At 42.6% G+C, this 17500-nt stretch overlaps 1 protein-coding gene across 9 annotated transcripts in view; it reads right to left on the minus strand.

Annotated features, from left to right (window-relative positions):
* Positions 1-17500, minus strand: part of tcf4 (transcription factor 4) — a 201910-nt gene that overhangs the window by 60009 nt on the left and 124401 nt on the right. Inside the window, exon 1 of one of the 9 annotated variants that reach the window (XM_068573326.1) lies at positions 2186-2359. The exons of the other annotated variants lie outside the window; for them this stretch is intronic. Within the exon in view, the coding sequence (XP_068429427.1) occupies positions 2186-2254 (69 nt within the window). The 5' untranslated portion in view covers positions 2255-2359. Of the gene's footprint in view, positions 1-2185; positions 2360-17500 lie in introns of those variants that run through there. 9 annotated transcript variants of the gene reach the window in all.

Consider the following 17500-nt stretch of genomic DNA (forward strand, 5'->3'; position numbering starts at 1 on the left):
GCGAGGGGGCCGGAGCACTCGGCGGGCTGGACGGAGGCCGGAGAACCGACAGCCGGCGTAGACAGAGGCCGACTGTGGGACAACAGAGGCTCTGTGTACAGCTGCAGGCCACATCGGCTACAGACATCAGAACGTGGACTACTGTCGACCACCGAGTCTGAGGTTACCAACACGACCAGGGGAAACAGCGGCACATTTTATTTAGCATTTTTAAATATAGGTCTACAAAAAAATAAGGGATGGATAAAGAAGGCAGATTAAATGCATTAAATAAAAATACAATATAAATTAAAATGTAATTAAATTATATGTTAAAAAAACCTCCCCCAATTCAATGTTTCTTTGGTGGTTGATTTTTCTTCTTCTTTGTATAGATATCTTTGGGGACAAATCTACAGCGACCATCTCGCATCTGATTGATAGATCATCTCACTAGGCCTGTAAGCTGCTGGATCAGAATCATTATTTTAATTTGAAAAAAATAAGTTTATTATTATTAATATAACAAAGATCAAACCATTTGGAAATATAATTCTCTTGGATTCTTTCTTTTTTTTGGTGATTATCCATGTCGGTGTTTCCCCCACCATCCTCTGTCTCCTTCTGTCTTTCCTCTCACACCTGTGTGGAGCATCAATTAGGAGTCAGAGGTGAGACAAAGGCAGACGGACAGTTCGCTGACAGGTGGATTTGTGGGAAATCACAGCCTTCCATCTTCATTTACTCCTGCAACTTGCAGACATTCCCGCTTTGCCTTTTTTTTCAAGTGATGAAACCTGTGAAATTCATTCGCCCCGACTTGCTCCGCTTTACGCGCTGTTTCTCATTTCTAGCCTTCACTTCACCCACCCTCCACCCTTCCCCCCACCCTCACCCGCCTCTCTAAAGGACCTCACCCTGAGACGGGGGTTTTACAGGTGGGGGTTGGACAGACAGACAGGTTCATGGGAGGTCAGTTTCTCTTTAAATACAGACAGTTTTTTGAGGATTTTCAAGACACTAATTAATATGTTTTAAATAAGAAAAAAAACAATAGGAAACTATATATTTAATAGATTAATGTACAGAATACCTCAAACTTCATATTCATATTATTGTTATTATAAAAGAATGATATTTGATTCAACATATTGTGAATAATGAGAGCTTATTACTGATATAAATAATAAATATGACCCTGTAATTAAAATCATTTTCAGTTCAGTCTAAATACATTTTCGAGGTTAGGGCTAAAATAAACTGAATATTACTCAAATAAGATATAGAAAATATAGATAGGCCCAAAACACAACAGAAAAAATCAATAGCCAAATAAAATATAAGATATATATATATATATATATATATATATATATATATATATATATATATATATATATATATATATATATATATAAAGCCACAAGTCCCTGAATGGAACACACAATCAAACAAACCCAGAACATCACACGTGTCCTTACGCCTCAGAACAACGACAACAATAAAATAATTCAATACTGAGGCCATAAAAATATAAAAACACACGATAAAGACCAAACAAAAATCAGCAAGAGGATAATTATAGAGACATTTAAAAAAATATATAAATCTGCAAGCGTCACATGTGCAAAATCCGGGGGACAGTAAAGCAACAGTAAAAAAAATGTAGACATTTGGGAACTATTTTGTCATGCTTTTTTTCTAAAAGCTGAGGTGTGACACGCGCACACTGTAAACACATTCATCACATTTCAGAGTCTGTCCGACCTATTTTCCCACCAAGCCGCTATACAGCACTCCACAGCGGCAACTGTCACTTTCCTCCGCTCCACACACACACGCGCGCGCACACACACTTTTATTTCCAAAAGAACAACATCGCTGTTTTTGTGTTTTATCCCAAAATAAGCCCCGACACAGAGTCAGTCACAGTCCGTTCGCGCTTTTTCGCGCGGCGGCGACCCGACGCGCTGTTGAGTTGCTGCGTAAAAAAAGCGACACACTTCACCTTCACACCTCCTCTCTCTCTCTCTCTCTCTCTCTCTCTCTCTCTCTCTCTCTCTCTCTCTCTCTCTCTCTCTCTCTCTCTCTCCCCTTCTCTCTCTCACGCACGCACACACTCTCTCCCCTCTTTCTCGCTCTCTCCCTCTCTCCCCCCCTCTAACCAAAAGAAACGCTAGACAAGGGATGGAAGTGGCTGTCTTACCGCTTTGCCGTTGTAGTAATACATCAGTGAGCTGCCTGTCATCCCAGGGATGGTGTACGCACAATACATCGTTCCTCTCCCTCCGTAGAAAGATGGAGAAAAAAAGCGCCGCTATTTCTCCTTTTTCTCTCTCCGCGTGTCTCTCTCTCTCTCTCTCTCTCTCTCTCTCTCTCTCTCTCTCTCTCTCTCTCTCTCTCTCCCTCTCTCTGTTTTGGTGTATTACGCTCCTCCCGCCCCTTCTCTCGTCTTCTTCGCCACCTTTCTTCTTCACCCTCTTCTTGCTTCAACTTTTCTCAGATCTGTTGTGATCTCGAACTCTCGCCGCTCCGCTCGCGTGTCCCTGCCTGCGCGGTTTTTTTTCCCCGCCGACAATTCCTTCAGTTGCATTTTCCCATATGGCCGAGCCGAGGCACGCGGAATATGCAAAGTAGGCAGGGAGAGAGAGAGAGAGAGAGAGAGAGAGAGAGAGAGAGAGAGAGAGAGAGAGAGAGAGAGAGAGAGAGAGAGAGAGAGAGAGAGCGAGAGCGTGCCCCTCCCCTTCTCAGTCCCCCGCTCTGTCTCACACACGCGCGCACGGAAAATGTACGGAAAGAGAGAGGTTGAAACGTAGAGCGCGCACGTATAAACACTCGCGTATACACACACAGAGGCAAGCGCTCACGGACACGACACTCTTTCAACTTTCCACAGTAAATCTGGAAGTCATCCCCTTCCTCTCTCTCTCTCTCTCTCTCTCTCTCTCTCTGTCTCTCTCTCTCTCTCTCTCTCTCTCCCTCTCTCGCGCGCGGTGCTGCAGTTCGCCGCCTGCCTTTGAACTGAGCCGAATATTCACTTTTTCCACTGCTTTCAGAGCTCGCGCGCTCCTTTCAACACACTCCTCGTTTTTTTCTTTTTTACTCCTCGCCTTTGGTTTACCTGGTATACCGATTCCTTCCCTTTTCCTCTCACTTTCCTTGTTCCCTCGCACCTGTGTTTACTCCTCTCCTCCCTTGTTTGCTCATACCTCCCCCCTCTTTTGTTTCCTCCACTCCTTCCCTCACCTGTTTCATCCTCTCCTCCTTTCTTTTCCACACTTCATCTCATCTCCTTCTTTCTTCTTGTCCCCATCCTCCCCATCCCCTTGTGTTTCCTCTGATCTTATTTTCTCCCCTCTTTCCTTGTTTCCTCCTCATCTCCTGTCCCCTTCTTAGTCCCTTTACCCCTCTTCTTATTTCTTACTTCCTCAACTCTTTTATTTTATTGCTTCCTCATTTCCTCTCAACATTATTCCTTATTCCCTCCCTCTCTTGTTTTCTCCTTTCACGTGTGCTCCTGTACTGCCCTTGATCCCCCCTCCCCAACACACGCACGAGCGCACACACACACAAACACACGCACACACACACACACACACACACACTCTGCTCCTCCTATCCTCCTCTCTCCTCTTTTATTGCATTTCATGAAATACATCCTAAACACTTCCTGGCCAACACATTTATCTTCATCCGTGACTCATCAGAATCTTGACTATTTTCTCACTATTTTTATATTACAACTAAAATTAAACATTTACTTTTTCAAGAATCTAGCTATTTTAAAGGTATTTCATTGACTTTATGGTATATCTGACTGACTGCATTCTGAGTCACTACACTGCCAGCGGCCACGAGATTATGTGTCAATTATGTGTCAATTACATTTCATTCAGGATGTTAAAGTTAAACTATAACTGGACACATAGTGTGAGAGTGATCACAAGGAGCGCAGGTGCAGTCATGATGAAATTCAATGCAAATATTGAGATAAATTCAAGGAAGTGATGTTCAAACTCAAACTGGCCAGTAGGAGGCGCCATAAACACCTCCAGTTTATTGATGTGAGTGACTGTTTTGTTTTTTCTGGCACACGCTGTTACTGGAATCACAGACAACTGTCGGTGGAGGTTTAATGTGGCCTTTTATCAAAATTGTGTTAAAACAACAGTTTTGTGTGAGGAGCTGTATATATTTGCAACATGAAAACAAAGTTTCATTGGTCAGATGGCGCCTTGGAAATTAAAGGTAAACTCTAAAATACCAAAAGAGCCTCCATGGTAAGTCTGATTGACACGCAGGTCTGTGTACAGACCCAGAAGCACAGACTCCCAAGATTTACCACAACACCATGCAGGTCTGTCAGGAAGGATTGTGATGCCCCTAACTCCATGAAATCAGCTTTGTTTTCAATAAGCTTTGACATTTTGGGATCTGTCGCTGACAAGAAAGTCCCAGAGTTTGAAGAGACACTTCTCTTCTGGATCGTCATAGACTTCCTGCTTCAACATTGGCCTCTCATAATCACTGTAGTTGTGCCCACACAGTTTTTCTTGTGGCAACAGGGATTAACACCGTCAAGCTCCCTGAGTTAACACTGAAAGTGAGCAACCAGAACTGTCAAGAAGGGGTCCTTTGGTTTAAAGGCAGCAATTAAGCATTGCAGTTCCGTTCAGTAAGACTCAAGCTGCATAACCACTGGATCCTACATTCAAGATTTCAAGATTCAAGATGTTTTAACTGTCATATGCTCAGATAACAGACAGTTATTCTATACAATGAAAAGCTTATTTTGCTCAGTCCTCCGACACAGAATTACAAAAAAACTTAAGGTAAAAAATAAAATAGAAAATAAGGCACAAAATATAAAAGATATAACAGAATTGAACAAAAATAGAATAATAGTTTTACTATGATACATGTGATTAAATATAATAATAGTATTGCTATGATAAAACATGACAAGAATATTTGTCATTGTATCTTAATACACTATGCTATTGCTATAACATTGCTACAATGATCAAGTATGGTCATGACATGAACTCACAAAAAACGTTCACAGTCCATGTCACGCAACATAATGCAGTGGGATCTCTTTATTAGACTCTCGCTGGCAGATACCAAATTCTTACAAACTCTGAAGGTAACCTCTGGTTCTGAAAAGAAGCCAAAGCTCAAGTACCTGTTATAAATGTAACCATTTCACCCTGTGTTTTCAGTTCATGAAAGTTAATTGTAACATTGTGGTTGGAAAAAGTCTTAGTTAGCATTTGGTTGCACTTAGCTCCACCCTCTCGTGCCACCAAGATGGCGTCGGCCAACATGCCAAACTCAAAGCTTCAACACGGTAGTACACAAACCAATTGCTGACGTTCCAGTTACTACTGGTCACAGCGCTACCAGGATTCTGATGAGCGTCCGTAAATATGAGCACATCACACCAATTCTCCAGTCACTCCACTGGCTCCCTGTCTCAACCCGGATTGACTACAATGTCCTACTCCTCACCCATAAATGCATAAATGTGCATGCACCTCCCTACCTACAAGAACTCATCACTCCCCAAACCTCCACCTACACCCTCAGATCGACAAGTAGCTTGCTCCTTCAGGTTCCCAACACCAAGGTCCGCACCATGGGCGACCGGGCCTTTTGCTCAGCAGCGCCCCCCTGTGGAACGGTCTCCCTGACCACCTGAGGGCAACACAGACCCTGGACTCTTTTAAGACTGGCCTAAAAACCTTTTTATTCAATAAGGCGTTTTTACTTTGAGTTGAGGTTTAGGACTTTGATTTTAACTATGTACTTGTGGCATTCTGAGATTCTCGGATTAAGAGTGCCTTACAAATTAAATGCATTATTATTATTATTATTATTATTATTATTATTATTATTATTATTATTATTATTATTATTACTGTCCATTGTAAAACTTCAGTTTATAATGTAGGCTTTATGGTATTGTCTGTTCTCCAAAACCCCATTAGGCTAAAATAAACCTCACTATGACATCATCCGTTCAATGACTAAGCTCCTCCAGACAGGTCGTCTATCCACTGATCTTATAAATTGGTGGAGTTTCCCTTTAAAAATACATGACATAACACAAACAGAAAGAGAGGGATGGGGAAAGAGAGAGAGGATGGAGAGAGAGAAAGAGAGACGGATACAGGCAGCCACGAGAGACAGTGATTCAGTCTTCCAAATTTCATATTAACATCGTCATCATTCATTCTATTCAAACAAATAATAGACTCCAAAACAAGTGAGCAGACCTCCCAAACGCCCCCCCCCCCCCCTTTTCTATCTCTCTCTCTCTCTTTCACTCCCCCTCTCCGTCCTCTTCTTTCGGCTTTAATTTGATTAAAAAGCGAGCTGCAGGAAAGGGAGGGAGGGCTGATGCACATCTAATAAGTGGACCATCTGTCTGCAGCACTGGCTGGCTCCCAGCATTGTACCCAACCAGACTGGGACATGAAGGAAGAAGAGATGGAGGGATGGAGAGATTGAGGGAGGGAGGGAGAAAGGAAGCTATATAGAGCCCAAAAAGTGTGACCTGTTTGAGAAAAATAACCTGAGATAGCATTTTTTAAATTTTGCTTGACGCTTGCTTGGTCAACAAACCTGCAGAGGAGATGAAGACGAATGAAGAGCAAAGGAGAGGAAGAGAGAGGGAATGCTCAAAGGAGAACATTAGGAGAAGAAAAGAGGAAAGGAAAAACAATGAGGGGAACGCTAAGGAACGGTGAAGGCAGGTGGAGGGTAGCGGTGGGGTAAAATCGATACAGCGTAGAATTGCGATATTTTGCGTGGCGATATTGTATCATTACATGGATGCCAAGTATTGATCTTTTATTTAATCAATAATAAACTTTTTGGTCTTAGAATAATACAGTCAACTGTTTTTTCAGTCCACTAGAAGGTGCTGTATTGTTTTCTGGTAAGGTAAGCAGACATCCCGGATCAGTGTGGTCGGTAGGTCAAAACAAACATGGAGACATCGGAGAAAGAAATTACAAATGCGCCGACCGCGTAAAAAATGTCTGGACTGGACTCCCTGTCAGTCTTAGCGCCAACTCTCGCACAGCTGTTGCACAACACACAAGACAACATGTGTGAAAAACACCACTGGCCAAAGACGTAAAAGAAAAAGAAGCATGAATCAAACTAGCTACAGGTAGTAGCCTACTAGCGCTGGAATATGGAAGTGTTACGGATTAACAGGCAGCCCTGCTAACCGGCGATGTTAACTGGCTATTTTCGGCCGGAAGTCGCCAGTTAACATCGCCGGTTAACATCGCCGGTTAACATCGCCAGTTAACAGGGCCATTCATTCTGGCGCAGTTCCTGGAGAAGTCGGTGAAATTCACCGAGCTATATTATTATAAACCCAAACACGAGGATGTTTGATGTTTCAACGTTTTTGGTTTTTCTATATAAAGCAGAAATAGTGGTTATTTTCATGATGGAAGGTGGAAATGATAACTGTTTGCACATAAACAAGCCCCACCCCTTCTCCGGCACGAGCAGCTCGAATGACTCGACTTTGTAGACCAGCGGTGGGCAAAGGACGCCCAACGGGCCGTATAGGGACCGTTGGGCGCTTTAATCTGGCCCGCCGAGTATTATAATTATTCTAATTAAAAAACAATTATTATTATTATTCTTTTATTTTTATTTTTGTGCTATTAGTAATATTAGGCCTGATGCTAAGGGCAGGCCTGGCGGACATACCATCATATCGGCAGTGCATTGCCATACATGTCAAAAGGCAGTGACATTTAATTTTCACGGGTATAGCCCAGGACGCACTGAGCGGAGCTACTTAGCTGTCAGGGTTAGGAACTCAAGTCATGGTTTCACATTTATAAAGTTATACCACAGAACTGCATGCTGGGAAGTCCTGTCAAACTCCGCCGCAGAGAGTACATAAATGAATTCAGGCTATTGGTACGGCCCCGCACAATATTTTCTGTACCTCATGTGCCCCCTGGGAAAAATAATTGCCCACTCCTGATGTAGACTGTAGTACAAACAGTTCAGTTGGTCCAATGGAACATTGATGACAGTGTTGTCTGCTTGACAATAACATTTTGCTGCAATAAAAACGATTGAAGTGAGATGAAAAGACAAAAAACTTTATCTTATTAGATCAAATATGTTGACAACATTTCTTTTGGGGACAATTTGCAGTTGAAAAAGGTAATAAATCGCAATATATGGCAATACTCAAAGTATCGCAGTATCATGATAATATCGTATCGCAATGTAAGTATTGTGAAAATATTGTATCGTGGGACCTCTTGTGATTCTCACACCTGGTGGAAGGTGGACAAGAAAACAGAGGAGAGGAAAGGAGGAAGGAGGAATGGGGGGAGGAATGGAGGAAAGGGGAGTAAACATGAACGTAGAGGGGGAAAAAGGTAGTGAAGAGAGGAGAGAAGAGAAAAGAAGAGAATTTTAGCTAAGTGTTGAATCCTGTTCTCATCCAAGCAGACTTTTGACCGTGTACATTTTATTCCAAGCTTAGGCTCGATGTATTGAAGCTGGACCGGAGACATAAATGGGACAACAGCCAGTCTTTGTTTTAACGAGCCACCAAAGGTCACGTGACGTTCCTTCTTTCCATCCTTTTCTCATCCTTCTCACCTCCGCTTTCTCCTTCCTTGCTTGCTTCCTCTCGTACCCTTCCTTCCTTTCTTCTACCTATAGTCAACCGTACTCTTTCCTACATAATCCATCTTTCCTCCCTATTTCCTCATCGCCATCAATTGTCCTCTTCTTCCTGTTTTTCACCTCCACCTCCCTCCTTTCCCCAACTTCCGTCCCGCCTTGCTTCCTTCTTCTTCTTTCTAAACTACTTCTTCCTCCCACTGCCTGTTTCTGCCCTATTTTACCCCTCCTCACACTTCATTCCAAGCTCCCTTTATCCCTGTCTTTCCTCCTTCCATAAAATGCCATGCCCTCACCAGGTTTTCCTCCTCCTCGTCCTCCTCCTCCTCCTCCTTCTATTCCTCCTCCTCCTTCTTGTCTTCCTCCTCCTCCTCCTCCTCCTCCTCCTCCTCCTCCTCTTCCTCCTCCTCCTCCTCCTCCTATTCTCTGGTGTTGAGATGACAGTTAATCCCTGGTTGAATTATAATCTCACATTTCATCCCGATTTCACGCCGACAGGATTTTCTTCACATTACGACGCCCAGTTGTCAATCTCCCTCCATGCTCTCGTCTTCATCAATGTATTTTTGTCTCTTGAGTTCATCCTCTTTTCACAGCATCCGTCTTTATTTCCTTCACGTCTTTATTTCCTTCTTTCCTGCCATTCTTCCTTCCTTTTGCCTAATTTCTTCTGTTTTTCATTCCTTTCCTTCCTCCCTGTATTATTTCTCTTCTTCTGGCCTTTCTCTTTTTTTGCAATAACTCTCTCTCTCTCTCTCTCTCTCTCTCTCTCTCTCTCTCTCTCTCTCTCTCTCTCTCTCTCTCTCTCTCTCTCTCACAAATGGATCAGTGCTGGCCTGAAGGCCTGGGAACTCTCTCTCTCTCCCTCTCACACACACACACACACACACACACACACACACACACACACACACACACACACACACACACACACACACACAGCCCAACCGCACTTTGTTCTCTTCATACAGCCACTTCCTATCGTGAGCCTTTGATTTGAGTCTTTTTATGTTGCCGGTTTGAATTTACCAACAAAGTTATCGAAAGAATTGAAGGGTCGAGAGCAGGCAGCTACACACACAAACACACACACAAACACACACACACACACACAAACGTGCATGTGTCCACAAATTGAGGAAAGTAAAGATACACACACATTTGAAACATGTAAGTGCTGTGCTGCAGATTGCGAGTGAGTAGGAGACAGTACATATTTCCATTCAACTGTTGCACAGCTTTTTATCACTTAAACCATTAAATCTGTTGAAAAAAGTTGGTGCAAAGTTGATTTTCTTTTGCACTTATTCGCAATTTAATCACATTATGCGTCAAATTCAATAATGGGGTAAAGATTGGTATATTGCACGCTTTGATTTTAAAGTAATGTTACCAGAACAATATAACAGGCTCTCAGGAGCAACAACAAGTTAACATACATACATACATATATAGTATATAAATCTGCTTTCTTTTTTTCTGAACAGGTACTAGAGGAATTTATTTTATTTTATCGGGGAACAACATAAACAGTGTGTTCAGTAGTAAGGGTCCCTGTGAGGGCCAAGCCGCTCCTTCTTTTGTCCATGTTTAGTTTGTTGCTTCCCTTAAAGATGTATGTTAAAGACCAGCAATTCACGCTAAACACCCAATAAATGTTATTGGGTGTTTTGACTTTTTCCAGTTCAGTTCAGTTTTTCTTACTCAATGAGAAAAGTCCAGTCTGTGTTGGCTTGAACAAGTGCACTGAACATCCTGTGATGTGAGGAAATTTCTCCTCTTTGTGAGAAGAGGAAAGATCCAGAAGTGATACTAACTTAAAGTGCCCTGCCATAGTATATAAGGAGCTTTGCGCATGAATGATTCATTTGCCTGTGAGTGCTTTGTGAGGCGGAGCGGCTCGCAGCAGCACCCGCTGCTCGCTGAGCACAGAAACTACACAACAATATGTGCTTTGACGTCAGGCTCAAGTCGGCAAGTCGTCAACACTGCCTGTCGGTGAGGCTATGAAAGCGTGCGCGCACGTACATAAATCACCTTCAAAGTAAAAGCAGTGTCGTTGTAATGAATTTATAGCGTGCATCTTATTTATTTATTTTTGATTGACCTCACGCAGACCGGACTGGGAGAGCCGTAAGACGCATAGGTGTGAACTACGCCGTCTGGGAGAGATTTAAAGTGCATCACCTGTGTACGGCAGTGATAAGACCTTCTCATAGACTTCAATACAACCAGAGGAGTTGCTTCCTGATTGTCATTTGGGAGAATGCATGTTTAAGGCACTTCCAACTTGGCTTCACTTTTCACACCCTGTGGTTGCCACCTCTATGTCAGTAATACAATTAAATAACAGTTCAGTAAGACTTTGGGTTTCACACAGGGCACAAACAGCAGTTTTAAAATCATGTTGTTTGATCCATCCATTGCCCCTCATTGACAGCCCAGACCGACTTATACAATGCATTTGGCAAATAAACAATTCTGATGGATGGATGGATGGATGGATGGATGTTTGAATAGATGGATTGATGGATAGATTGATAGATAGATACATGGATAGATTGTGGATAGATGGATGGTTAGCTTGACCCTCAGCTCATTTGACATCTATTGCTTCTGTCCATCCGGGGAGAGGGATCCTCCTCTGTTGCTCTCCTTCAGGTTTCTTCCCTTTTTTTTTCACGGTGAAATGTTTTTTACTATCTTTATTTCTGGGAGTTTTTCCTGATCTGTGAGGTCCCGGGACAGGGATGTTATGTGTACAGATTGTAAAGCCCTTAGAGGCAAATTTAGTATTTGTGAATTTGAGCTAAATAAAATAAAATACATTGAATTGAATAGATGGATGGATGAATGGATAAATAAATTGATGGATAGATGGATTGATGGTTGAATAGATGGATTGATGGATGGATCGACAGATGGATGGATGGTTGGACGTTTGGATGGAAACTCAGACAGACAAACATAAAGACTTAAGGAATGACACTTTAAAAAAAATAAAGGCAGATTTCTTCATTCTCTCTCCGGTGTAATCAGAATGACAAAAAAAACAAACGACTGACGTGGCCTCAATTCTGACGGAGAAAATCAGACGCTAATTTTCTTCAAAAAAACAAACTGAGACAGTGAGAGAGACACACAGTACCGAAAGTGTTTGGAGAGGGTGTGTAAGTTAGTCTGTGATGTGAGTGTTTGAGTGTTGAGCGTGTGTGTGTAAGTGTGCGTGTGTGTGTCTGGCATCCATCAGAACCACAGCTTGCCGAAAAAACAGTAAGCACAGTGCAGAGAGAGAGAGAGAGAGAGGGAGAGAGAGAGAGAGAGAGAGATTGAGAGAGAGAGAGAGAGGCGAATGAACGAGCGCTGCTGCACGCTAATTATGTATGCATGATTTAATCTGCAACTCAATAATATGCAAATATATTCATATGTTAGTTTCTTAATTAAAAATGCAAAGCAGCCCTTATGGTGATTTTTCTGTGATTTTCTTTTCAGCCTAACAAACGGAACATTTTGAGAAATTCAACAAATTGGAGGCAAGCGCTACCAAGTGGGTTTGGGGGGGGGCAACACATAAAACTTCCTGTTTCACCTTCCTGTAGATTGAGAATAAATGAGGAGCAGGAAGGGGTTAACTTGTTGGATGAACTTTGTCCCGCCACCTTAAGGATATTTTGGAAGTTACTTTGAAGTTTAGGTAAGTCATATGGGGGTTACGGTAATTGCCAGTTTCCGACTTGTAAATATAATTTCCTTATAACGAGTCGTAATTACGACCACTAAATTGTTAGTATTCTGCCAGCTCATATATCAGACTTAGTGTTTTGTTTTTCTGGAAAGACAAACAAACATGGATCTCAGCCAGAGGTATGTATGTCTGTCAAGGTAATTAAACATGAATTTAACGAATATAATGCTTTATTGACAATCAAGCTGTAATCATACACCTTGCTTCAATCTGTATAACTCTGCTGCAATGCATAAAGGTGCTGGTGGTCCCACTCACTTTCACTCATGATAAACTAGCATGAACAAATTTCTTGTTGCTTTCTTTGAAAACCTTCAAAAGGCACACTAAAACAGTGATTCTTTAAAGTGGGTCATGGACAATGCGTATTTATGATCATATACATTTTTTTTACAAGAAAACAAACCTGTGCTTTTATTTTGAAGGGGCACTGTGGCTCAGTTTTGAGCCACAGTGGTCGTAGTTCAATCGGTGGTTCGACCCCCGGCTCCGCTAGTCCGTGTCGACATCATTCACCCATTCATACACATTCACACACTGATGGGAGGAGCCAACTGCCAACTAACATTCACACACATTCATACACCGCAGGCACAGCTATGGGAGCAATTTTGGGGTTATGTGAATGTGTTTGTGTATGTTAGTTACTCCTGATGAGCAGCTGGAACCTTAGCCCCTCCCATCAGTGGGTGAATGGGTGAATGATGACAAATAGTGTTAAAGAGCTTAAAGGGTCGGAAGTCTAGAAAAGCGTTGTATAGGTAGGTACAGGACCATTTACCATTTTCAATGACATTGTGGATATGAATATGTTTTTATAAGTCGACCTTGGACAATGACAACTTCATGGCTACCAATCGAAAATTCTCGATTCAGAATACGAATTGGGATTCTTGCTTCCAGAACCTCACTGCTGAGCTCTATTTGGACCGGTCCTGGCTAAATGTCCAAGCATCAGTAACACCTGACTTGCGTTTTTCGGGGCCTGGCTCTGTGTGGAAACCTGCCGTCTTCCTGCGGAGCAGCTCATTCAGCGCCGGGTGCAACCTGCTTCTGAAAGAAAGGCTCGCTCAGCGCTTTGTGTCCAGGTGTACGTTACACAGAGCGTGCTCAGAATGAAAACAATGATTAAAGATGGTGCTAATCCACGCCACCAGCATGCATTACAGCCACGCAGCAGGGTGTGTGTGCTCTGTGTGTGTGTGTGTGTGTGTGTGTGTGTGTGTATGTGCGAGGCGGCTGATGATCGCTGAGATGCAGGATTATTTTCTTGTTGCAGCCAGTGCTCTTTATTAGAACAACATTTATTCTGCCTATAAGTCAATTTTGGTTACTTTGTACTCTTTTGTTTTACCAATTTGAATTGATTTTTTCTCAAACATTTTTCACAGATATTCCTGTTTTGTCTGTGTTTTCTGGCACTTGTTTCTCTTCCTTCCCTTCTTCTTCAGCAAAATGTCTCATTCCTGGTTTAGCACTCACATTGTGGAGGTTGTGATTAATTTGTATGAATACAGAGTGCTAAACGTTTTTTTTTTTCCTATCTAGAGCATACATACAATCATAAACCTTCTCTGATGTAAAAGGCCAGTGGACTGATCAATGCCAAGGAAGCCCACCTGCATCCTCTCTCAGCCTTCTTTTGCAGACCCATATATAGTTGAAAAATAGTTTCAGTATGAATCATGATTCAGCAACTGCATGATAAGTGCTGATAAATATCTCTCATGTTTGTTTCGTTTCTTGCTGTGGTCACAATGGAGTTCTTCCACGAGGAAAGGGTTTTGACAGCTTGTCATGTTAAAATCACACAGCATATTAGCTGTCAGCGGGCACCACTCTCCAAACACTACTTGGTGTTGCATTAAAGAAAGCTCTGACATCTGACAATTAATATTGAACTGCAAAAAAAAATCCCAAAAAGTTTGCTGTCGGAAACTCAGAGCCAGCCGATAAACAAAGAACACGTGGTTGTGAGGAAGATAAAAGAAGAATGAAAAGAAAGCGTGATTGAGTTTGACGTTCTGTGCAGCCGAGCAGGAAAACAGAGAGATATTTAACACATCATCAACAACTTAAAGCAGTTTTGTCACCACAACAGATTTGAGTGTGTGTGTTTGTGTGTGTATGTGTGTGTGTATGTGTGTGATAACATGTGATTTTCATTACAGCCTTGGAGTAAATCAGTGCTGCTCTCTGCTGCTTGTTACTGCAGCCAAATGTTTGGGCTCAGGAATGCACCGGGGAAGGTCCACATCTGCAGCAAGCATCCGTGTGAGTATGTGTTTGGGTGTGCATGTATTTGTGTGCGTGTTTGTGTGTGTGAAAGACAGGGAGAGGTCTTTGTGGAAGCCAAATGTCCTCACAAGGACAGAAAGGCAGCAAACATCTTTAGGCTGAGGTCATTTCATTGACAAAAAACAGCAACTTTTGAAGCGTCTGAGGAAGTTGTGAAATAAATTCCTTTTCCAAAGTTAAACTTTTAAACGTTATACTTTTTTTCGTCACATACAAAGAAAATGTTACCTCCGTATTGAACCCATCCTCAGCATTAAGGCCAGCGGGCTTTTCCCGGGAAGCACCTTGGGATTCAGCGCCTCGGTCAAGGACAATTCGATATGCAGACAGAAGTATCGGGGAATCGAACCGCCAACGCGCTGTGACAATGTCTAGTAGTGGTCTAATTGGCAAGTTCCTAACTGGCAAGTTGATTACGGGGTAAGCGGTAAGCCATTGGTACACCACAATGAGCTAACAGAGAGCTTTTTTTTTTTTTTTTTACCCTTTTTAAGTTCTATTTTCCAATTGAGAGGTATCGTAACTTCTCAGAAGTAACTATACGAGTGACTTGGACTTACATCTATAATGTATGGTACTGTGAATGTTCTTCTACTGGGCAGCTCATTGTTACAGACAAGACAACAGGAATCTTTCAGAAGATGCTATCCAACATTGGCTAAAAGGACATACTTTTAAGATAACCTATCAGCAATCCAACATCTGCATACCTTTTTCGGGGCTAAAGCTAACCAAAGTCAAATATCAGTTATAAGGCCAAAAAAAGATGCTGGTAGACCAATAGCAAAGCATGACACAACCACTGAGTTACCTAAAACAACAACAAAAAAAGAGTTATAAACATCTCTTTCAGAATGAAAGTTGAAAGTCTTTCCAGCCAAATGTCAGCAGTATCAGCAAGTTGTAATTTCCAGATAGGGCGATATAAAAATAGCTATCATCTATCTAACATCTATCTATGTCTGCCTTGAACCACAACTAGTTCTGGCCTTCCCATAAGCCCTTAGGTAACAGCAATTTCACATGCCAGACTGTAGCAGAATAACATACATGTAAATGAGAATCATTAGGAAAAAAGTTCATTTGCTGGGTGCTTCTTTGTTTCTGTGCATGTACCATGTGGCCTATGTGTGTACGCCAACGGGTGCCTTGCACGTGAGACATTGTGGACGCTGAAGCGCACAATACACTTTATTAATGTGTCATTACGTGTGTAACAAGAAGTCCAAAACTAAAGTGACTTGACTTCCGGTCGTTAAACCATGATGTCATCACTGGCTGAAGTTGCTCTCTGGGTTTCTTCACTATCAACACTTGAAGCGCTGCAGGACAACGGCACCATTCTCAACAAGCTGCTGAGTCCATTATTGTTTTATATCAGAACACTTCAGAGTGCATATTTTATGACACTTGAATGAGCTCTGATCAAGGAGCTGTGTTTAAATCCTCCTCCATGTGTTAGTCATCAGTTTAACCGATGGCTACCGAAAGGCTAGTCGACACCTGTCGCGAGAAGCCTTTATGCTGTTGCTCCGGTGACCTGCAGTTTAAAGCTAGTTTTTAGAGGGGTAAATGTTTTGCAATCTCATTACATCCTGATAGCGATCAATAAATCAAATTATCTGACATAAAACAAAAAGTGGTACAATTGCTGAAAATATGAATAATTTACCTCGATGTAACTGCCAGCGACAGCGGCTTCGCAGCCTCACAAAACAAGACGAGGCCGTGGATATTTTCTTTTTGTGTGTGTCTTCGCATGTCAAGCTGCATATGAACGCTCTCTGTCTCACCCCTCCCTCCCTGTCGCCTCCTTCTCATTTCGTCTTCTGCCAAGGCCCGGTACAACATTGCTAATTTGCGCAGCATGCTAACACACACACACGCACACACACACACACACACACACACACACACACACACACACACACACACACACACACACACACACACACACACACACACAACTATTTCAGCACTTCACACGTGAGGATGTGAGGTTGTTGTGTTTTTATGTTTTATGATTTTTTATTGGATCTATCTTTTTGGAGACAATAGAAAATTAATATAGATATTTTGATGAAAACTCAAAAGTACACAAAACAAGAGTGTCCTAAAGACAGCAGGTGATGTCATCAAATCTCTTTGGGTTCAGAGTCAGCCCTCAGTGTGCAGGGAGCCGTTAACGGTTAATAGACAACGTAGCTGACTGCTGTGGCTCCTCTGTAGTACCTGGGGCCGCCTGAAGGGGCCAGTATGGCTCACCGAAACCGCTTCCCAGCTACCCCTGCACCCCTCCACCCCCTGCACCCCTTCACCCCCACCCCATCCCCCCTCCACCCGCGGCCCACCAGGGACCGCCGGCTCTCCTACTGTGCCTTCTGCAAGACCTGGCGTAATTTAATTAACGCTGTCGACTTTAAACAAAACCACATCTGAGCCGAGGAGAGTGAGTGAGAGAGAGAGAGAGAGAGAGAGAGAGAGAGAGAGAGAGAGAGAGAGAGAGAGAGAGAGAGAACGAGAGAACGAGAGAGAGAGAGAGAGAGAGAGAGAGAGAGAGAGAGAGAGAGAGAGAGAGAGAGATGGGGGGAGGTGGAGGGAAAGGGAGAGCAGGAAATAGCCAGGGATGAGAGCAGATCGCCCCGGTCAGATCGCTGACAGGATTTAATCGGTGCAGGGTTTGAAAAATACTTTTTGGGGGTCCGGTTAAATAAAATGTAAAAATCCCAGGATTCCTTCTTGAAATGACTAATAGCGGAGGAGATCCAGGTCTGCTTGTTAAAGGCTCGGGCAGGTAGG

The sequence above is a fragment of the Clinocottus analis genome, unplaced genomic scaffold (genome assembly GCF_023055335.1).
Source record: "Clinocottus analis isolate CAN_PGR_092001 unplaced genomic scaffold, fCliAna1.0.p SCAF_13, whole genome shotgun sequence".
Taxonomy (NCBI): Eukaryota; Metazoa; Chordata; class Actinopteri; order Perciformes; family Cottidae; genus Clinocottus; species Clinocottus analis.